This window comes from Cervus canadensis, chromosome 1 (genome assembly GCF_019320065.1).
Source record: "Cervus canadensis isolate Bull #8, Minnesota chromosome 1, ASM1932006v1, whole genome shotgun sequence".
In the NCBI taxonomy this organism is placed as follows: Eukaryota; Metazoa; Chordata; class Mammalia; order Artiodactyla; family Cervidae; genus Cervus; species Cervus canadensis.
This window is the reverse complement of record NC_057386.1, coordinates 101,329,107-101,351,466: the sequence shown is the minus strand read 5'-3', so window position 1 is coordinate 101,351,466 and position 22,360 is coordinate 101,329,107. Positions and strand designations below refer to the sequence as shown.

General features: G+C 59.3%; 1 protein-coding gene across 34 annotated transcripts in view; it reads left to right on the top strand.

Annotated features, from left to right (window-relative positions):
* Window positions 1–22,360, top strand: part of FBRSL1 (fibrosin like 1) — an 83,914-nt gene that overhangs the window by 15,021 nt on the left and 46,533 nt on the right. For 33 of the 34 annotated variants that reach the window (XM_043488388.1, XM_043488381.1, XM_043488457.1 and 30 more), the window contains exons 2-4: window positions 1,123–1,323; window positions 18,170–18,274; window positions 20,447–20,482. In XM_043488388.1, coding sequence (XP_043344323.1) covers window positions 1,123–1,323; window positions 18,170–18,274; window positions 20,447–20,482 — 342 coding nt within the window. Of the gene's footprint in view, window positions 1–1,122; window positions 1,324–2,172; window positions 4,916–18,169; window positions 18,275–20,446; window positions 20,483–22,360 lie in introns of those variants that run through there. The other variant, XM_043488495.1, reaches the window with a different exon arrangement.

The following is a 22,360-nucleotide window of genomic DNA, read 5'->3' as shown; positions in this document are numbered from 1 at the left end:
TTCAGGCTTTCCTCCCCCCCTCCTCCCTGGACAAATGCTCTTGGAGTCTGCTGAGCCCCTTGTTGGCTTTTCCTTGCCCCTCTCTTCAGCAGCCCAGTGGTGCTGGAGCCGTCTCCAGCCTCTGTGGGTGCCAGCAAGAGGCACCTCACCTGCTAGTACATGTCAGTGCCAGGCCCTCCTGGGTTCCGGGCACGTGGGCAGGGCTGTGTGTGTTTGGCGGGGGGGCGGGGCGTCTAGACCTCTGCATAGCAGGAGCTGTGCAGGCAGTGCAGAGGCTTGATGGGATGGGAGACCACACTGTCATCAGCATCAGTGTAGCACATGCTTGTTAAACACCCACTGTGTGTCAGGCTCAGCTCCAGGCACTGGGTACAGCTGTGAGCAGGGCTGGCCCACCTCTCTGCTCTAGGGCTGGATCTGGGGTCACTCACTGAAGCCCTGCATGCCTGGCTGAGATGGAGACTGCCTTCCCAGGTCAGCTCCCATCCGGTCAGGATGCCAGGCTGCAGGGAATTTGGGCTGATAGACCCACGGGTGGCTCAGGGCCAGAGGAGGAGGCCGCTGGAGTTGCAACATCTCTGCCTTTGGCCAGCTACTGTGGTAATGGCCCTCAGCCCAGGGCTCACCCTGGTCTCAGACTGGGAATCCAAGGGTTACTCCCAGGATGGGCCATGTCTCACAGAGGCCAGCACAGCCACCAGTCTCAGTGCCTGCTTCCTGTGAGCTTGGTCGAGACTTCACACTAGGCCGAGGATCAGGGCACGCTATTACTGGCTGGGCTCCTTGGGAAACACCCCAGTCTTCCTCCCCAAACCCCGAGTCCTGACAGGCCCGCCCATACTCATCTGACCCATCTGTGCCCTACCCGTCCCTCCATCTCCCTTCACTCCCCTCACGCGGCCCTCCCAGGGTGGGAGGCTCCTTCGCAAGCTTAGAGTGGTAGCCTAACAGCCCGCTGTGAGGGTGGTGTGGGCTGCAGCCCCTCCAGGTGGGTGCTGTCACGTGCCCAGGGCCCCACCTTTGGCACAACATAGTCTCTCGTGGTGTCACAGGTGGGATAGCTAACACTCGGAACCATGTGTCACCACCGATTAACTGGCTTTGTTCTTCCTCACCCCGCAGAAGGACATGGCCCTGAAGCCACACGAGCGGAAGGAGAAGTGGGAACGCCGCCTTGTCAAGAAGCCCCGGGAGGCAGAGAACTGCCCATCTGCAGAGCCAAGTGAGAACGGGCGGCCCCTGGAGGCAGGCAGCTCTGAGCAGGACCTGGAGACCCCCTGTGACCGAGGGAAGAAGAAGGTCCCTCTGCAGCCCACCAAGCAGGTGAGCCCCGGGCCCCTCCCACTCAGAGCCATGAGCTCTGTGCCCTCTGCCCCCGGGCAGCCTCGGGGCCACACCAGCACCTGGACACCACCCATCGGCAGCTGGGCCTCCCTGGCAACGTGCTCCGTCGTTGTCGGGGGTGGGGTATGGGGCACACGTGGACTAGGGCCAGGGGCGCCCATCCGCCGGAAGTCTAAGGGTCCTGAATAGAGGCAAGAGACACCTCGGGTGGGTCACAGCCAGAGAGAGGCCACACCAGGCCAGGAACTGGAGGCTGGGGGGGTCTTGGCTCAGGCGGGACAGGAGGGTGCACCGCTGATAGGCTGGCCCCGTTTCCCCATTGCGTCTGTCAGGCTCCGCCGACTACAGGGTGTCCAGCGTGTCTGTAATGCGTGGGGTCCAGGCTCATTGCTGGGTGCTCTCCATGTGCTAAACTTATACGAAGCGCAGTGTCTGCAAGACGAGGGGAGTCACATCACTTCTGTTTGGTGGTCTAGGCGCAAGGAGCAGCCCCGCTGGGAGCGGGCCCTCAGTGCGGGGTGATCCTTGCTGTTACCCAGAGCCCAGCTGGCATGGGGCAGGGAGACTGGGGCCAGGGGCTTATCTCCCAGAGTGTAGGGTTCTGTCCTAGGTGTCGGCTCAGCACTGCAGCTGCTTTCCTCTTCAGGGACTCACTGGTTTGCGCCTTCTTTTCAGAGAGGGGGTTCTTCTCGGTGTTTCACACTCCACTTTCAACTCCCTTGGGGATTGGAATGCTGGTGAGGGGCAGCATGTCTCAGGGACCCGGGCTGGATGGGGGGTCTGCAGACACACCTGCCCAGGTGGACACGTGCTCTTTCTTCCATGCAGGTGTGCTCCCCAGAAGGGGGGCCGCTCCCAGCCAACCACTGGGACCAGAACGGCCCGGCCCAGCGCCAGCAGCAGCTCCAGCCCAGCCAGCCCCAGGGGTCACTCCCAGCCCCGTGTCAGCGCTGCCAGCCCCGTCGGGCTTCCCCGGACCCCGGGCAGCCCTGCCAGCCCCAGCGGCCACTCACGGGTCAGCGCAGCTGGCCCCAGCGGTCACTTCTGGGCCCAAGACAGCCCTGCCAGCCCCGGCGGTCACTTCTGGGCCCAGGTCAGCCCTGCCGGCCCCAGCAGCTGCTTCCAGCCCCAGATCAGCCCTGCCGGCCCCAGCGGTCACTCCCAGCTCAGCCCCACCAGCCGCGTTGGGCATTAGCCCCCAGGCAGCGTTTCCGGCGCCTGCGCTCCCTCCTGGCCCCATGGCAGCGCTGCCGGCCCCTACGGTCTATCCTGGCCCCGTGTTACCTCTGTCGACCCCTACGGTCCATCCTGGCCCCGTGGCACCGCTGCCGGCCCCTGCGGTCCATCCTGGTCCCATGCCACGTCTGTCGGTCCCTGCTGGCCCTCTGGCACCGCTGCTGGCCCGTGCGGTCAGGGGTGGGCCCGTGTTTCCGCGGCCAGCCCAACAGGGCATCCTCAGGACAGCGGTGCCGGCCCCTTCGATCACTGCTAGCCCAGTGTCAGCGGTGTCAGCCCCCCCAGTCGCTCCTCATGCTGCGTCCACGTCGCCGGCCCACCAGCTCACACTCAGGCCAGTGCTGCTGCCCCCGGCGGGCGTTCCTAGCCCCATGCCAGCCCCGAAGATCCCTCCTGGGCCAGCCCAGCCGCCCCCGGCGGTCACTGCTTGGTCTCAATCAGCCCCAGCAGTTAGTTGAAGCCCCAGAGCAGCTTGGCCCCCCCAAACCTTCACTGCTGGGCCCTGGACAGCCGTGCCAACAAAAGCGGCCACTCATGGACCCAGAACAGCCTCACCCGCCCAAGCGGCCACTCTTGGGCCCAGAACAGCCCTGCCGACGAAAGCGGCCACTCTTGGGCCCAGAGCAGCCCTGCCAGCCCCTGCGGTCACTTTTGGGCCCGAGCCAGCCCTGCAAGCCCCAGCCGTTACTCCCCTTACCTGAGCGCCCCTCACTTCTGGGTCGGCCAGCTCCACCCCGCCGGCCTCTCCTGGGGCCCCTGAGCCACCCACGGCAGTCCCTGCTGAATCTGGTGCGGGCCCATCAGCCCCAGCTCTCCCTCCTGGCCCCGGGCCAACCCTGCCAGCCCCTGAGGTCACGACGGACTCGATCCTCCACCCCTGCGGTGGCCCGCCAGGCCCCATCCGTGAGCCCTGGAGCCTGACACCTGTTTTCCCAGACCACCCCAGGTGTGGCTCTGCTGAGCCGGGCCAAGGCCCCCCTTACCCTGCAGCCTGAGATGTGTTGTCAGACTGGTCAGAGGCCTTCTCCAGACAGGCCAGGCTGTTTGTGGTTGGAAGCTAAGGCTCAGCAGAGGCGGGAACCCCCTTCAGGGCCACCACCAATCTGAGGCCCCCCTGTGCCAGGAAGAGAGGAGAGGACCTCAGCACCTTCCCACCTCCCACATTCTCACCCCCACTGTGCCCACTGCGTTGTGACATGCACGCCTCCAGGAGAGGGAACACAGCTACCCCCAAGGGCTCAGGCTTGGGGTTGGGGGTGGGCGATCCTTCAGCATCTCTGTGCCTCTAAAGTGCCCACGTGTCCTTCAGTGTTGGAGTTCCATGCCCAGGTGTACTGTTCAGAGAGTGAGTGTGTGCATGTACGCGATGTGTGGTCTGCAAGTGTGCGCGTGTCCGTGGAGAGAGAGTGTGTCTGTGTGTGAGATTTTGGGAGGTGTGCCAGCTGTAGGGCTTGCCCTCCTTGGGCCCCGCTCCATCTGGCCAATGTGCATTCCCCACGCCCCTCACCAGGCACTAAGTGGGCACAAGCAGAGCCAGGCCCGGGCCCCTGCTTGCCTGCCCTCTGGCCAAGGGTCGTGTTTGTCCAGCTCCAGGGTCCTGTGACGTGGAGAGGGGGCCTGAAGGATGCTCAGGGCCGTCCATGGTTGAGTAGGGTCTGCTGGTGCCAAGGAGGGTCGCCTCGGGAGTCTGTTTCCACCCTGCTGGCTGGGCAGTGAGGCGAAGGGCAGAGTCTCCCACCCACCCACCCCCAGCTTTGGGCCAAGAAAGCCTGCAGGGCCAAGGCCATTACCAGAATGTCCGCTCCCAGCCTCCCACTGGTCCCCCACAGCTTTCTGGCTCCCGGCCCCCCAGGACGTCCCCCGTCAGGACCTCACACTACAAGGCTTTCTCTGCCGCACCCCCACCCCGCCACCAGACCCACGTCTGCACTCAAGGGTCATCCACCCTCTGCCCCTGGAGTCCCGGCACAGGTGGGAGAGCAGCGTCGGCCACCAGGGCTCAGTGCTGTGTGCGCTCGTCTCACGCGGCTGTGATGGCCACTTGTAGCAGTGACCTGGTTCCTGGAGGCCACAGACACACACCCTGCCCCTCACACCCCACCCCACCCCGGTTTCCAGGCCCAAGCCTTCCTCCCTGCTTGGTTGTGAAGACCCTGACACCCAGAGCAGGGCCTGCAGATACCTGGTCTCCCTCCCAGAAACATGGGACATATTTTTCTGATTAAAGAAAATAAAAAGTGCTGTGCCATTATTTTTATAATAGCATCAGTGTTTGTAATTTAACATAGTATGTGTCGTATGGAAAGTGATTTATTCCAACAAGTGGTTTTCTGCACATCTGGACTTGCCTCTTGTTTATTCCATTTCAGCTGAGCTGCAGGAGAGCAGCCAGGGGAGGGGGTGCCCAGGCAGGGGGGCGCCTGGCCCGGACGTGGCTCACCATGCCACATGGTGTGGGCCTGGGGGCTGCAGCTCGCCGTAATGACCCTCCACGCCCTCCTGGCACCCTACTTAATGGACCAGCTCCTCCTGTCCTGTTTCTTGGAGCCCCACCGGGGTCTTTTTCTCCATGCCACTGAAGGTGCTTCTGAGATCTTGTCATCAACTCCCACTATCCCATTGTTCACAGAGGGTGGCCTTGCCACCCTCCCACTACCCTGAACTCTCAACCCAGGTGCAGTCTGAGCATCTCTGCCTCCAGGCCCTGTGCCTGTTCTTGTCTGGGCGTGTCTCGGGCGGGGCAGGCCAGGAGTGGACAATTGGTCGCCACCTTTCTAGGCCTTTGTGCTCTGGGAATGTTGGCTGCAGTACTTAGGTGCCACTTAGTGGCTGAAACACATCTCTTGGGGGCACCATCTCTGATGGCAGGAGAGGGGTGGGAAAGGGCTGAGCCCACCCCGCCGTGGGTGAACTCCGTGGTGGGTGGGGGTGGGGGCTGTCCCTTGTGTGATCACTGCTGAAGAAGGGACTTGGGTTCCATCCAGACCTAGCGGGGCTCTCTAACCCCAACATGACTGGTCACTGCTGGCCTCAGGTTCAAAGTGCCAGGACCCTGAGGGATGTGCATTTGGGCGAGGCATCCACTGGCCATAGAGGGGACTGGATCACATGCGTCGTGTCCAGGGGGACCCATGTTGCCATGAAAAAATATAGGTGGTCCAGTGTGGCCAGATCTGTCTTTCTGAGAACAATGGGAAACCTGGGTTTTTCTGTGGATTCAGTGGTTTTTTCAAACATTGGTGGCTAATTCTAATTTGATGACTCATCTTGATGGCCAAAGGGTACAGCTGTGTGGGCTCTGCATGGCCTGCTGGCAGAGGTTTGGGCCCTGGCAGTTGTCCTAGCCCTGAAGCCAAGGGTGTGCGATGTGGCCCACCTCGTCATGGGGAGAATGGGGCAGCCTGGCCTGATGGGTGGAGTTGGGGTCTTTGAGGGGGTTGCTGCCTTGGGGGTCTGGGGAGGCCCTGTGCTGCCCCAGGGAGCCCTCGGATGGAGACTGGAGCCTGAGCACAGTGCTCTACTGGGGCCTCTCCTCTGGACCGTGCGGCCCACCTCCCCTTCTGCAGACTGGGCTGTGGGGCGGGGACATGTGCCTCCTGTACAGGAGCCCCTGATGCGACACCTGGTCACCATCAATCCTGTGATGTGTGATGGCGGTTGTGGTTTTACTGTCAGATTGAATAAGGGGTGGTCTGTCCAAAAGCAACAGAGATGAAACCTACTAAACAAGACCCCTTGGGATCCACCCAGTGGGTGGGGAAGGGCATGAGCACGGGTGACCCTGATGAGTTCGCAGGCTCCCAGCCCTTGAAGGGGATCGCACGCCACCTCCAGCGTCCACCTGGGACACCTGGTCCAGGCTGGCGGTTTCCTGGAGGAGATTGCTTGTTGGCTGCTGTGAACGGGGCTTCCCTGTGTGTGCGTGCACAGCTCTCTTGAGCACAGAGGTGCTCCCCAGGTGAGCGCCTAGTCATTCCCCATGAGTTCTGCTCCTTCACGTGGGGGATGCCCTGGGGAGGATGGGCCTCTGGACCAGCCACTCACTGCACAAGGACTTTGTCAGCACCTAAGGCTCCAGGCACACGATGCATCTTGACCAAGGCAGATCACCCTGCCCCAGGGAGCTTGTGATCAGGCAGACATGGAATGTGACGCAGTCCCTTAATGTATCATGCTGAGACACTTGGCTGGGCAGGGGAGCTGGTGGCCCGCCTCCTCCAGCCAGAGGCTACACTGACCACAGAACATCCCTAGCAGCTCACCAGGGCGGGAGCTGGGGCGTCTGAGGAAGATGATGCCCGTGTCTAGCCACCTGCCCTTGCCTGAGGGGCCTGACATGAAGCCTGTTCTGGGGGTGGGACTAGAGGGACTTGAGACTGAGGGGGCGCCACCCAAACTCCTGGGGGGGGTCCCAGATGCCTTGATAAAAGGCAGGTTCTGACTCTGCAGAAGCTTAGAGCAGCTCCCTTTGCTGGGACTGTGATGGGAGCCACACTAAAAAAGAAACAAAATTAACCCTAACATATTTTAACTCCGTATACCCTTAGCACTGTGTATCCATGGATGCAGAGGGCTGACTGGGGCTGCATCATTTTATATAAAGGACTTGAGCATCTGTGGGGTTCTGGTATCTGTAGGGGACTCCTGGGGGGCTTCACCAGTGGCTCAGCGGTAATCAACCTCCCATGGACACCAAAGGACGACTGTATTCTAAGTAGTATCATTTCAATATGTAGTCAGTATGAAAATTAACAGTGGAATATTCTACTTTATTTTTATACCAAGTCTTGGAAAGGCAGCGCATTTCTTCCTCATGCAGCCCTTTCTCAGTTGGCCTCAGACTAGCCCAGTGTGGCTTAGAGGCAGAAAGGTGTCTTTCCCAAGTTCACTGTCTCCTCACACTTGCCACTCTTGTTGGTTTTCTCATTCTTGCACTCAGCCAGCCCTTGGTTTGAACCCCCACCACTGGGCCGCAAAGCCAAGCACCTGTCAGCCTAAGATCTCCCCTGTGAGTATCAGGTCTGTGTATCCAGGGCCAATACCCTCCACCCCAGAAGCCATAGCCCCCTCACTGAGCTAGCCCGAGCAAGAACAGCTCCAGAGCTTCCTTCACTTCAGTGGGGAGCTCGGCATCTGCCCCAGGGATTGGGCCAGGAACAGGGAGCCATCTTCCACTGCCCACTTCCCCACCCAGGCCAGCCCTTTGCTTCCACTTCCTAACTCTCCTTCTGAACAGCATTTCATTAGAAAATTAAAGTGGAAATAAGAATTCACCATATAGAATGCACCTAATAGGGTGCAACCAAAGCAGTGTTCAGAGTGAGACCTCTAGCTTTGGTGCTTATGTTGGAAAAGACGAGTTCAAGATGAGTGACCTGAAGAAGCTACAAGAGCAAGAGTGTCATATGGAAGAAAGGGAGGAGTCCGAACAAGAGCATAATTAATGATCAAGAAAGCAAGCAATAGAGAAAATGAACAAAACCAAAAATTGTTTCCTAGAAAGCATCAACAAAATTGAGAACTCCCCCGTGCTTAGGTTGATCAAGCAAAAAGGAACACGGATTACCAACATCAGGAACTAAAATGGAAATACCACTGCAGGTGCTACAGACATTGAAAGAATGGGACATAAACAATTTTATCCCAGTAATTGAAAAACTTAGCTGAAATGAACAAAGTTTTTGAAAAATACAACTTACCAAAACAAGACTTAAGATGAAATGTCCCATCATTCCCTCGTTGAGTCCTATCTGACTCTTTGCGACCCCATGAACTGTAACCCACCAGGCTCCTCTGTCCTACAGTGTCTCCCAGAGTTTGCGCAAATTCATGTCCGTTGAGTTAGTGATGCTGTCTAACCGTCTCATACTCTGCCGTCCTCCTCCTCCTGCCTTCAGTCTTTCCCAGCATCAGGGTCTTTTCCCATGAGTCGGCTCTTCACATTAGGTGGCCAAAGTATTGGAGCTTCAGCATCAGTCCTTCCAATGAATATTCGGGGTTGATTTCCTTTAGGATTGACTGGTTTGATCTCCCTGCAGTCCAAGGGACTCTCGAGTCTTTTCCAGCACCACAATCCAAAAGCATCAGTTCTTCAGTGCTCAGCCTTCTTTGTGTTACAATTCTCACATCCGTACAGGACTACTGGAAAACTGTAGCTTTGATTATATGGACCTTTGTTGACAAAATGATGTCTCTGCTTTTTAATACAGTCTAGGTTTGTAATAGCATAGCTAGGAGGAAGCATCTTTAAATTTCATGGCTGTAGTCACCATCCACAGTGATTTTGGAGCCCAAGAACATAAAATCTCTGCTTCCACTTTTTTCCCTTCTATTTGCCATGAAGTGATGGGACCGGATGCCATGATCTTAGTTTTTTTAACATTGAGTTTCAAGCCACTCTCCTCTTTCACTCTCATCAAGAGGCTCTTTAGTTCCTTTTCACTTTCTGCCATTAGACTGGTATCATCTGCATATCTTAGGTTGTTGATATTTCTCCCAGCTTCATTCCAGCTTGTGATTCATCAAGCCCGGCATTTCGCATGATGTACTCTGCATAGAAGTTAAATAAGCAGAGAGACAGTATACAGCCCTGTCATACTCTTTACCACTGAGTCCCCAGGGAAGCCCTAAGATGAAATAGATGATCTGAATAGTCATGTGTCTGTTAAAGAAACTGACTCTGTAAACTGGATGTCCGTGTCTACCCCTCACTGCCAGCCCACCACCTCTTACCAGCAAAGAAAAGCTGACCTTTCACAGCCGGCCCAGGCACTGTCCCCAGTGACCACACCTGTGAGGCAGTGTATTGCTAGTACCATTTTTTAGAGGAGGATACTGAAGCCAAAGAAAAAAAGCATCTGAGTAACTTGTGCGAGACAAGCAGGGAAAGTGATGGAGCCAGGGTTCAAACCAGGTGGCTCAGCTCCAGAATCTGTGCCCTTGACCCTGACCTTTCTCTGGAAGACAGCCAGCTCCAGTCTTCCTGCCCGTCTGCAGGTGGTGAGGTTCCTCTAAGGGGCCCGTTTGAGCACGCCCTTCCCTTGCTGAAAGCACCCTGGAAGTTCCCCTCCACCCTCAGGAAGTCTTGGTTCCTGGACGTGCCCCACAAGGGCCTTTGTGGTCTGAGTTCTCCCTCCTCCCCGACCTGCTTGCCTTCTGGCTCATTAACCGCCCCTCCTCTGCTCCCATGCCCCTCTCTCGGGCTCACCCCTCTGCAGTGTGGTGATTGCCCGTTTCTTATCTGCACCCCCGAGCAGGCCTGGTAACCCCGAGCCTGGCAGAGGGCTGGGCCCCAAACACTTGGTCAACACAGGGAGTGAGAGCAGGGCAGAGTTCTGGACGCAATCCACATGGCCTGTCTGTGCTGCTCACCGTCACGTCGGTCTGCTGGGCCCATGTTTGCCAGTGTAGGGGTTTTCTAATCACAAGGTTTCATACTGGGCTTGGTAGAGTCCTTCCAGAATATTCCCTCGCCCTCTGGGAGATGAATGTCGTGATGGGGAATAAGCTCTGACACCTGCTAGCTGTGTGGCCTTGAGCAGATGACTACCCCTCAAGTGCCTCAGTTTTCTTATCTGTACAGTGGGACAGTGGCACTCCCTCAGAGTTTTATGTGAGTCAGTTAAAGTTTGAACCCCTGTGGGTCCTAGCTAGCCGCTACAGTGCCTGGCTGCCATTATCACAGATGGTTTCTCCCACTTCCCGCTCTTCTGAGGCCTGGGCTGTAGCTTGCGGGGGCTGCCGAGGTGGGCTTCCCTGGGATGCTCTGCATCCTTACCCCACCTCATCGTGAGGTCACTGTTGGCTCTGTGCCAGCCCACCTGTGGCCACACACCCGGAGATGTGGTTCCATGGTTAGAGGCCCGGGCTCTGTGGTGGCCCCAGGCAAGTGACCCCTCCTTTCTGGGCCTCTTTCCTCATCTGTAAAGTAGAGCTGTCAATACTGCACGCGTTTCGGGTTGTAGAGATGAAAACTGAGTTGACGTGCACAGTTCCTGCTAGATAGGCACGTATGCCGTTGTTACCACGGTTACTGCTTTATCATTATTGCTCATAGAATGGTTTCTCCCGCCTCCTGGGCAAGGCCTGGACAGGCGAGTCTCGTCTTCGGCCTCCTTGGCGGGCTCACCTGATCCCCTTGGGTGCAGCCATCCTGGCAGGACCCATGGGCAGAGTGCTTGGCCATTCCCTGGCTTTGGCACAGCCAGACCCCCACTCTCAGATGTGGCCCTCACGGAAACCTCACGAACGTGGGGGACTTGCTGGGAGGCCCTGTTGGGAGAAGGGTAGAGGGGAGTGGGTGCCAAGGTCATGGCCCATTCGGTGGATACTTCTTTGGACTTTGTCGTTGGTCCCTGTCTGGGCTCGGTGACTAAGACACCTGCTGGAATTCCAGACATGACATGAGTGGGGGGGGCGGTTTGGGGTGACAACAGACCTTCCTGGAAACAAATGGGGCTGCTTTAGACTAGTGGATCAGGGAGACCTCATCTAGGAGGTGACCCAACCTGAGGCCTAAGGACAGCTGACAAGGAGTCAGCTGACCAGAACCCCGGGATGGGGATGGCATGGGGCCTGGGCGAGTGTGGACGTCACTCACTCGCAGAGGGGCCACGGGGCGGGGAGGGGGGTTTAGGCTGCGCAGTGACTTGAGCTGAGGTATTTTTTTCAAAGCTCGCGCTGGAGGGGGACTGGGCAGTTGCAGGGAGGTGCTTGTGGCTTGAATCAGCTGGACAGATGGGGACAGGTGGGGACAGCAATGGCGCAAGCTGAGTGGCTCAGCCAGAGAGTAGAGGCCAGATGGAGCCCAGAGGACCCTGCTCTGATGGCCCACACCCCCAGAGTGCACTGACCTGACTGGGGGGGCAGGACCTGGTGCACTGCCCCGCCCCGCAGCAAGAGGGACCACACATTCACATGGCACTTGCTCACAAACGGCTCATGTCCCCAGAGCCTGCTGGCTGTGTGTCTCCTTGGGTTGCGGCCTCAACTCAGCCAGTGTCCTCTGTACAATCTGTTGTGCATTTCCATCCCCCGTCCGGCTCCATGCTTCACTCACCCAGCTGTCCACTCGGCCGAGTCCCAGGGGAGGGATGTGGAACAGTGGGAAGGGAGGGCCAGCCTCCGAGGGCAGCAGCTTGCTTCCTGACCCTGTGCCGGCTCTGGGCCCCCCCCTCATGGTGGCAGGCCCCTGCCAGGTAGTGGGGACAAAGGACAGCCCCTGCCTACTGGGCACTTGCCGTCCAGTGACCCTGCTTCACTCAGGGACACCTGGAGCCATGGGAGCCTGAGGGGCCTCGCCCGGCCTGATTGTTGCGGGAGTGGAGGGAGCATCAGAAAGGATTCCTGGGGAAAGGATTCCTGGGAGAAGCGGGGCTGTGCCCAGAGCCAGGGTCTCCTTACAGTGGACTCCATCCTTCTGGAGCCTCCACCCGGACTCACAGCCCTGAGCCCTCCCTCTCGCCCCCGGGTCACGCGGTGGCTGCAGCACCACCCGTCACCAGCAGGTGCTGCTGTCGGCTGGGGGACACTGGTCTGCACCATCCTCCACACTGACCTGGAGCGGTGTGCTTCGAGCGTGCAAAGGAGAGGCCTTGCAGGTGGCCTCATCAGGTGGGGAGGGGGCCCTGGCCTTCCTTGCACACCCCAGCATCTCGCCTGCCCACCAGCCCTCCTCGTGAGTGTGTTTGCATGGTCTGCGTAAAGGTTCCCCCTCCCTGGGCCAGCCGTGCTCTGTGACCCTCTCCTAAAACCCAGGTTCCCCGCAGAGCTGGAGGCAGAGCACAGACCTGGAGCTCAGAGGGTGGGGTTCTGTTGAACAGAATAAAGTACGGGCTGACCTCACTGCTGTCATGTGCTGGGGGAGGGAGGTGGCATGTGCGAGATGGGACGGAGGTGCAGGTTCAGTGGGGTCATGAGGCCCCACTGAGCATCAGGGAATGTTGGTGGACAGAGCAAGTAGTTGGACAGCAACGGGCTTCCGGGTCAGAGCCTCATTTATAGCCCTGGGGCACCGAGGTACCAGGGTGACAGAGGGGCCAGGGGCTGGGGCACCCAAGGCGGGAGGGGGCCCCCATCCCCAGGACAGGCGGGGCCTCAGGCCCTGCTTCAGTCGGGGCTTCGGGTAGACGGAACAGGCTCTCACTTTGGAGCCTGTAGAACACACTCAACACCAGGAATCAGCTGGAATGAGCAGGGACCAGAGTGGGGTCGAGAAGACTAACACGGTTCTCATGGACAAACACAGCTCATCCTCCCAGCCCAGCCGGCAGGGGCCCAGTGGGGGCCATGGGCTTGACCTATGGCTGCCTACTTGCCCTTGAGGTGCACTCAGGAGTCACCTGGGGGGCCCAGAAAGGTCTCTGAGATCCAGACCCACAATGTTTGATCCCTGAGGAGGCCCAGTGGTTTTAAAGCTCCCCAGTGGGGGCATTATTTGTGCAGGAGTCCCTGAAAGAAGATTGGGGTGAAGGGGGAGGGGTCTCTGCCCCCGCCTGGGTTGCCATGTGGCCCCTGGGGCTGGGAGGCCAGATGTGTGCACATGCGTGTTTGTGGGTGTTTGTGAGTAGACATGGAATGGGGTGCCTCGGCTGTCAGGAGCCTGTGCTCTGTTTATGTAAGGATGTCATGAGGGTACTTTCATGACTTCCTTCTCCCTGGGATAGTGGCCTGGCTGACTAGGGGCTGAGGGGTGGTTGCTGATGCTTAGTGGGTGCCTGACCCTCGCTTCACCCCCCAGGTCATGTCCTGTCATGGATTTGAAGGAGACCATGGGTGGCCTCAGCCACAGCCCTCTTCTCAGGGTTCCCCAGGGTCTGTAGCCAATCCATCCCCACCCCTTCACCTCCCAGGCCTGTAGGTATGGAGGCTAAGTGGGCCTCTCCTCATCCTGGAGGCCAGTGCAGACCAGCCATGTGTCAGAGGGCACCTCCCACCCCTGGGCTGGGTGGTGTTGGGGGGAACGTGGCAGAGGCATGGGACGGAGCCCAGAGCTCCTGAGAATGTGTGTGTGTGCTCGTGTACACTCCTGAGAGCGCCGTAGGATGACACGTGTCTGGGGGTGAAGCCATCTGGTGGGGCATGATCTCCTGCAGGGGCCGCCATGTATGGCTGTTCAGGCTGCACACTGCAGAACTCCAGGGCCACCACTCCCGCTCTCGCCATGGATGGATGGCATGTGCATCTGCACGTGTGCAGCAGTGAGCATGTTGCAGAGGGCGTCTCTGCTCCATCTGTGAGGCAGGCTCTAGGTAGGTGTGGGGGGTGGCCCTCTGCATCCTGCTTCAGGCATGAGTCTTGGTAAGGTGGTGAACGCACAGAGCATCAGACAGCTCTCAGCAGCAGGCAGGCACTGTGTTGGGATGTGGGCAGAAGAAGCCTTGTTGAGGGCATGCGGGGCCATCCAGGGACTCTTGGTGCTCCTTTGTTTCTGTGTCCTGGTGGGAGCTGATCTGTGAAGGCTCAGGAGTCCCAGTGAGTCTTCTCGCTGCTAGAGTGAGGGATGCTGGGGCCCCTGAGTGAGCCCTGGGGTGTCCCAGGCATAGGGAGTTTCCTGTCCCCCATAGGGGGAAGGCACCTGGTGACATAGGCTGGGGACACTGCCAAGTCCCACCTCTTGGACCCCTTCTCAGCCATGCCTCCTGGACTGACCACCACTGCCCACACCCTGTGGGTCTGAGCGTCAAGTGGAACCACGTGCTGCCTGTTTGTGGCCCAGGGCACTTGGCAGCCCGCCTGGGAGACGACACTTCCTCTTGGAATTGCTGCAGAACCTGGTTAGGGAGTTGCCTTGCCCAGGAAGGGTCACATGAGGGGGTTCTCTGTTACTGCCAGGAAGCGTAGGGCCCCAGGTGCTCCTGGGGTGCCTCAGTCTGAGGGTGATGTCCCTCACCTTTGCTCCGATGGCAGTGCCCCAGCCATGCTGATCTAAGGGGAGGAGGGCCTCTCCCTGCCCTTCTGAGGGCTGTGTTCTGACCCTGCCTGGTGGAGAGCAGGGCCCTATTTCCACATTTCTACCAGTCTCAAGGGGAGTCCTGCCCCTGCCAGTCTGAGGACATGTTTTTGTGGTATGCCACCTTGCATGAGCCAATTGTTACGTGTTCAGGAATTCTGCACAACTTACAGAAACTGCCAGTGCTCATTAGGGCTCTCCTCTCCTCCACGGAGCCGCATTGCTCTGGCAGTGCCATCTCCCCACCCTTCCCAATAGCCTCATGACCTGCCTCATCACCTTTCAGAAGTGTCGTCTCCTCAGTGAGGCCCTCCCTGGCGACCCCTTCTTTGCTCTTCTCTGCTGTTGTCCTTCCGGAGCACCTGTGAACGTCTGCCGACCACGTGCTCCATGTGCTGGCCTCTTTGTAGACTTCGGTAGGGTGGGGACTTGGGTCTGTTTATGTTCCTTGCCCAGAATAGGGCTGGTTCATACGCAGGCACTCAGTAAGCCTTGGATGGGTAGGTGGGTGGTGGGTGGTGAGTGGTCTGTCTTCCCATGGATAGATGGATAGGTGGATGGATGGATGAATGGATGGATGGTGGGCAGATAGATGGCTAAGTGGACAAGTAGATGGGCGGAAGGGTGGATGGATGGATAAAGGATGAATGGGTGGGTAAAGGATGAATGGATGGATAAAGGATGGTTGGTGGGCATAGGGATAGACCACAAGGCCCAGGGGTGGGCCCAGGCACAGGGGCTCCCACCTGCCCTCCCAGGACAATCAGGGCCCAGATCAGAATCTGATCCCTCCAGCTAAAAATGGAGGCATGGCATCCCTGGCCTTCTGGCATAGCTGGCCAGCAGCATTTCTGAGCCGCTGGGAAGCAGGTGGGGCTACAGGACAGCCAGAGTCCAGCTTGGGCCTGGCCAAGGAAGAGAAGGTGACCAGCCATCCCAGTACGTCCAGGGTTGGGATGGTTCCCAGGGCACAGTACTCAGTTTTATGGGATTTTCTGGGAAATGGGGCTTTCAGAGCTAAAACCCACTGCCTGAGGAAGGATGACAGACCCCAGCCTGTCCTCCTCCTGCGGGGCATCACCAAAGAGTCAAGATACGGAATCCTCTCTGGGGTCCAGCTTAGAGAGAAGATCACTTGTGTGACTGAATGAAGTGGAATGTGGCATCCTGCCTTCTCACCTTTCAGCTGTGTGTGAGCTGTTCTTCAGCCTCCATTTCCCCTTCCCCTTTGCTGGGTGTCTTTGTACAGTGAGCAACCTGCACAACTGTGCCAGGCCTGTTCTGTCCTTACAGCGTCTCTGGGTCCAGCCTTCTTCTTGGGCAGGGACCCTGCTCCGAGCCCAACCTGAAATACTGTCCCCCAGTAGCGAAAGTGGGTTCATGGGGGTGATTACTAAAGGTCAGAACCGAGAGTCTCAACTAGAGCCTTACCAGGATCCCCCAGAGGACCTGATGACACAGCGAGTCTGTAGTGGGGCCCGGAAGTGCTCATTTGCATTCCTGCCAAGCTCCCAGGTGCTGATGCTGCATGTCCAGGGACCCCACTTTGAAAACCACTGGATGAGGGCATTTGTTTTCTTGCAGAGGCTCCTTGCCAGCAAGGCAGTGAGGAAGTTCCCCCAGTCCCCATATTCACTCCTTTTGGGAAGACCTGTCATGGAGTCCAGAAGCAAGAAAGACCTGTCTCCAGCTGGTGACAACAGTGACACCTGGTGGCTTATCGGTGCTAGAGAAGGGTTCAGACTCACAAACAGAACTTCTTACCCCCATAGAGCCTGTGAAGGGCCCTGTCGACACCACTTCACAGATGAGGAAACAGGCTCAAGGACAGTCAGAGAGCCAGCACTGGCCCCGGGTCTGTGCACTCACCACTTGGCTGTGCAGGGTGGAGCTAGTGAGGCTGGGGACCCCTGGGCTCACAGTGGGGGGTTCTGCCTGTCGTGAGACTGGGCCCCCTCCCGGGCCTGCCGCAGGATGGGAGGGTGGTCTGAGGGCTGGGCTTCTCCTCGCCGTTCCTGCTTCCGCAGGAGGGGGGCCCTCCCCTGGGTCCTTGCCCCCAGGCCCGGGCTGTGGATGAGTGCCAGTTACGTTTTGTGATTACACTCTGCCAGCCACACCGTCAGGGGCCTGTGGTTGTGCGAGCTCGTACCCCATCTAGAGCTTAGGTTGGCCCTGGGGAGCAGGGGCTCTGAGGGGCAGCCTCGAGAGAGCGAGCCCACCGTGGGGTCCGCAGGAAGAAGGGCTCAGGTCTTGAGAGGGTTTCCTGGAGACTCGAGAATATCCCAGAGTACAGCTGGTGGACCTGGCTGACGCGTTGTGACTTTCCACCTTAGCTGAGGTCTCAAGGGCTGAAGGATGCTTACGACAAAAATGGCTGGATGCGAAGGACTGGGCCTCCCTGCCCCTGGTTGTGGCGCAGGTTCTCAGCACGCCTGAGCTGAGAGCATATGCTCTGGGCGGGGAGGTCTGGGGGTGGACAAGAGGCCACATGCTGCCCCGCAGGCACATCGGCAGCACCTGGAGCAGGGGTCATTGGGTGCTAGGCAGTGTGCTGGCTGGGAGCCCTGGCCTTGGTCTGTTGCTAGAAAACCTCAGACAGACAGTAGAAGGTTTGGGCTGTCGGTGCATGTCCAGACAAAGCCATGGGAATGTTCCAGAACCAGGAAGCTGGAGCCACCTGGAGGTGGTGGGACAGCCAAGCTCAATGGGTCCTGCCAGGGAGTCCAGGAGGGCAGCTGGGAGCTGACAAGACCTGGATGGAGGCTGGCATGATCGGGGTGGTGACTTCCTGGGCCCGGAGGTCAAGGGTCAGGGGCTGTGATGTGTGTCTCTGCCCTGCAGCTTGGTGAGGTTTGAAACTATTTCCAAGTGAAAAGAACGCAGGCAGGTTTCTGGATCCACTTTCCACACTGTCACTTAACCTCCCTAGTGGTTAATCAACTCCCTCCTTGATTTCCTCTGTAAAATGGGCACAGAGCAGCCAACTAGGGCTTCTGTGTGAGGAGCAAGGAGCTGAGGGCCTGCTGGTCTACAGAGATTCTGGCAGATACTTGACCCAGCAGCAGCTGTCCCAGTGGGTACTACTTGCTTCGTGCTGCAGATGACAGAACGGAGGCACAGAGAGATTGAGTAATGGCCCTAGGACACAGTGAGGGGAGTGGCTGGTCCACACCCAACTCTGCAGACCTCACAGCCCTGACCTGGCTTGTGGTGAGGGCTGAAGGGGGCCCAGGAGTGGTGTGCCTGCAGAGAGCAGAGATGAATTGCCACAGGCAGGCCTGTCTTGACACGTGATCATGGGCCCCTGGCGGACTGGAAAAGACCGGAGCCACCCACCAGCCCGCTCCCCATCCAGGAGTCTTCAGTCGCCCGCCGGCCAGAGGAAAGGACAGAACTGAGAGTAGTTTATGCCACTGAGTGCTCACCCTTTGCTCTCTGGCTCTTCTTTCCCATTCTGGGTAGGAATGGGCAGTACTTTCTGGGTTGTCAGTGGTAGGCTCTGCCCTGCCGCCCCCCTCCCCGGGTTTCAGCCCAGAGGGACCAGGTGGGGTGAGGGAGGAGCCTGAGCCTGGCTGTGCCCCAGCCCCACCCTGCAGGGTGTGTGTGCTGAGCCCGTCTCTCATCTCTCCCTGTCCCCAGATGAAGGTTGCAGTGTCCAGAGGGGGCGACCACAACAGTGACGGCGACAGCTTCCGAGAAGCCACCAGCTCCCGGAGGAGCAGTTCTCGGGACCAACTCAGTGATGTGAGTACCCTAGCTGCTCGCGGGAACACTTCCAAGTCCCTGGGGTGACTGCCCGGCCAGCCTCCAACCTTCAGCGGACACTGCAAGCCATTTGCTTAGGGGCCCAGAGTCTGAGTCCAGGGTTTTGTGCTCACAATTAGCATTTGCCTTCTTTAAAGCATGACTGTCTACTAACTGGGGCCTCCCCACTAGGAGGGATTTAAATGAGGACCAACCATTAGGCACAGCAGGGCAAGTAGAGGCGACCGTGCTGGGGTGCAGTCCCTCTCTCCAGCGAGGGGTAGGCTCGGGGTTGGTGCCCAGCTGGTGGCGGGCAGGGCTGTGGATGCCAAACAGCTCCTACAGATGTGTCTAAAGAAGGGTGGAGGCAGGGGGTGCGTTTCTGGACTGATGAGCTGCAAACACTCCTGCCTGCCCAGGCGGATCCGCCTGTCAGCTCAGGCTGGCAGCAGCACGGGGCATCCAGCATCCAGGTCTCTGCCACTGGGGGCCACGCGGAGGGGAGGGTGCCCCTCTGAGGCACAAGCTGGCCGGGGTCTGGGGACGCCCTTCAGTGTGTCCTGTCGAAAAGGTCCCTGAGCTCAGGTCCCAGGGGGCGGGGGAGAGGACGTCTTAGGACCCAGTTTGGGGATGACCCAGGCAACACACGAGGGCTCCCAGTGGGACGTGGCCAGCAATGGGGGTGCAGGGTATTCCTCCAGGGCCGCTGGGTCTCCCTAGACCTTGAAGAAGGGGGATGGGGCAGGTGTTACAAGGGCAGGGAGTGGGGGTTGAGGGGCCCTGGGTTGGGGGCGCGGTGAGGACTCAGGCGGAAGAGCCCCCCATGGGGGGCAGCGCTCCTGGAAGAGGCCTTTGTCTTCTTGACCCCCAGCTGCAGGAGTGGCGGCCTAGCGGAGATGGGTTTTCTGTAGGGCTAAATGGAACGAGTTGTCTCTCATTATCATTTAAATGGGGGCTGGGGGAGGGCTGGTGCGGGAGGCCAGGAGGAGGGCCTAATTGCCCGGCTCCGATCTTGTTGCCACAAGATGGGAAAATAGGCTGGTAATTGTCTGGGGCCGCGGGGGCTGCCCTAGTTCGAACTCCTCTAATTGCCAGCCAGGATGGGAGCAGGCAGATTGTAGGCACAGCACAGGCAGCGTGAGTGTGCAAGCTTGGGGGCAATTAGAGCACCTGCCCCTCCCCCGCCCAGTGGCAGGGCCTGAGCTACCCCGGGGGTGAGGGGCCCCCCACACACACACTGGGGTGAGCTTGGCCTGGCAGATCCCCAGGAACTGGCCTGGGGCCTGGCCAGAGTCTGCCTGGGGAGGGGAGGGGTCCCCTGGCCCCAGCTGAGCTGAGCAGAGTGGTCCAGGCTGCAGTGGTCACCCATCCTCCCAGAAGAATCTTGGCATCTGGACCTCAGTGTGGTCTGGCCCCAGGTCTGTGAGTCCCACACACTTCAGACAAGCTTGCCCTCGCCGGCTGTGTGAACGCCACCCCCCCACCCACCCACCCCCCCACCTGCCGGATCATCACGTTCTGTCTGCCTGGGCCTCAGGGCTCAACCCTGGTGACCACCGCCTGCCCTGGGGAGCTGGTGAAATGAACCTAACTGGTTTCTCCCGTTAGATCTTAAGTGCCCATTTGAGCCAGAGGGCGCTCCATCAAGCATAGTCGGGGTCACCCTCACAGGACCTTTGGGGTGACTGTTGGCCTCTAGGCCACAGCTGACCCCCCTGCCCCCATCTGACATCTGAGGCCCCAGGATTACCTGCTTAGCTCCTCCAGGAAACCTTCCCAGGCTTTCCCGTTGGACCCCGTGACCCTGGGAGGCTGGTGGGTGGTGAGGGAAAAGCCGACCTGAGCACAGAGTGGGGTCAGCCCCTGACCCAGAACCCCACGTGGAGAGGTGGGGCACGTCCTCTGGGAGGGGCTGAGCCCACCCCTGGAGAATGTGGGGGCTTTGCCACCTCTCTGCCTGGAGACTCCTCTGGGCTGGACCATACCTCCAGGTCTGGGGATGGAAGGTTCCTCTGTGGGTCTTCAGGCCCTGCCGCAGGCTGATCAGTGTGGCCCCAGCCCAGAGTTCCAGCGAAGACCCAGGATGGGCTCTGCCTGCTCAGGTCCCTAAGGGAGAGGGTGACCATCACGGGCTGCAACCGGCTCCTGACTGTCCTTCTTCCTTCCCTGCAGAGCTCGGCGCAGGCAGTCTCAGGCAGAGGTTACTCCGTAAGTCTCCCACCCTCCTTCTGCTGTCTGCTCCCCTCACTCTAACCCCGACCCTCGACCCACGGGAGCCCCGACTGTACTGAACGCTGCCCCTAGGCTGGAAATGGAGTTTGTACAGGATGGGGATGGGCCAGAGTGGGCAGAGATTCAGAGGGAGCGGGACTCTGGGTCCTGCCCTGCAGAGGAGTGGGCAGTGGGCTGGACACCCTGGGTCCTGTGGGGCAGCGTTTGGTGTCGGGGTTCCTGCACATGGAGCAATTGCAGCGTATGCCCTCCCTGCCCTGCCCCCTACCCCCGTGCCCTGACACCTTCTCCCCAGCTGTGCTTGGCCCAGCCAAAGAGGCTGGACAGGGTGTGAGGCCCCCACTCTTAGCTGTCATCAGGGGCTCAGGGGCGGGAGGGGGGCTGGCCTACTGCCACTTGATACTCTGGCCATGGCGGGGGCCACCCTCCCTGTCCCCCAGCCCCCTCCCCACGACTTTATTTCATTTCCCCTTAAGTATCAGGAGGCCCGTTAATGACACCATAAAACCCAGAGCTCCATAAAAGCCGTTTCTGCAGATTTACGGCCGTTTCAGCTCATTGGAGAGCAGGGGCCTGGGCTCCGCCTGCCTCATCCCGCAGCTCCTGATTAACTGCGAGTTCCAGAGTTCCAGGGTCTGACAGGCAGGCTCTCTAAATCACAGCGGCTTTTTATAGGGTGTGTAATTAACCCATTAATTCCCCGGGTGGCAGGGACAGCCGTGGGTCCCTGGCCCTCCCCTCCCCCAGCTCCTCAACCCCCAGGGTCTGCCAGCCCAGGCAACTCTGCCTTCTGCCTCAAATCCCCAGCCAGGCTGTAGCATCTTTGAGCCTTTGACCGGGGGCGCTGTACGCTTCTGGGCAGTGGCCCCAGGTGGCTCCCAAGGAGTGCTTTCCTGGGAAGGCTTCCTCCCTCCTCGGGCAGCCCCTGTGCTCTCATCTGTTGTCGCGGTCATGGTTGGCAGCCCCAGGCTGCTCCTTCCTCCCATGGGGCTGGGTGGTCCTGATGTGCCAGCCGCTCCTGACTATGTTGACAGGGGTGGTTGGGCCAGGCCTGGACAGGACCTGTGCTTTGGGAGGTGCCATGTGGTCCAGGTTGGCACTAGGGCAAACTGGGGCAGTGATGGGGAATTTTGGGGGCAAGACTCAGAACACCCACTGGCCTGCACCTATCCTGGAGGGTCTGGGAGTCCCGAGAGGCTGGGCCCAGAGACACCCCGTGTGGAGCCTCCTGAGACACCTGGGGCAGCTGGGGTCTCCCTGCCAGAGCCTCTGGGCAGCCCTCTGCTTCCAAACCACCATGTGTCATTCGTGGTCTTCTCCGCAAAATGCTGCTTTGAATGTTTCCTGGAGAAGAAGTTGTGATTCACATGCCAGCTGCTCTCAGCTTAGCTCCCACTGCGGCTGCACGTGAGTGACAGATGGTGGGGGCAGCAGCCCAGCCTGCTGCTCAGCCCTGGCAGTTCCCAAACCACGTCTGCAGACACACTGGTGTGTGTGTGCGCCAGGCCCTGGTGTGAGCAGGTGTGCCCGCAGGTCCCCGGTATGTGCCGGGCAGCACTGCAGGGCTTGTATGGTCAACCCTGCTGGCCCTCTTGTCCATTTGGTGTGGTGGCAGCCTCCCCTGGGGCTGGAGGAGTGGGCGGGGACCCAGAGGACCCTTGCCCGGCAGGCCGAGGCTGGGGACTGGCAGGTGACCCTGCCAGGAGCCGAGAAATGAGGCTTGGAGGCTGGCTAGGACCCTGCTTCTAGATCCAGAGTTCACCATGGAGCTGTCAGGCACGAGGGTGAGACACTCAGGCTGAGGGCCCTGTTTGTGTAGGACTCTCAGTGCAAGGGAAGTGTGTGTTGTGTAAC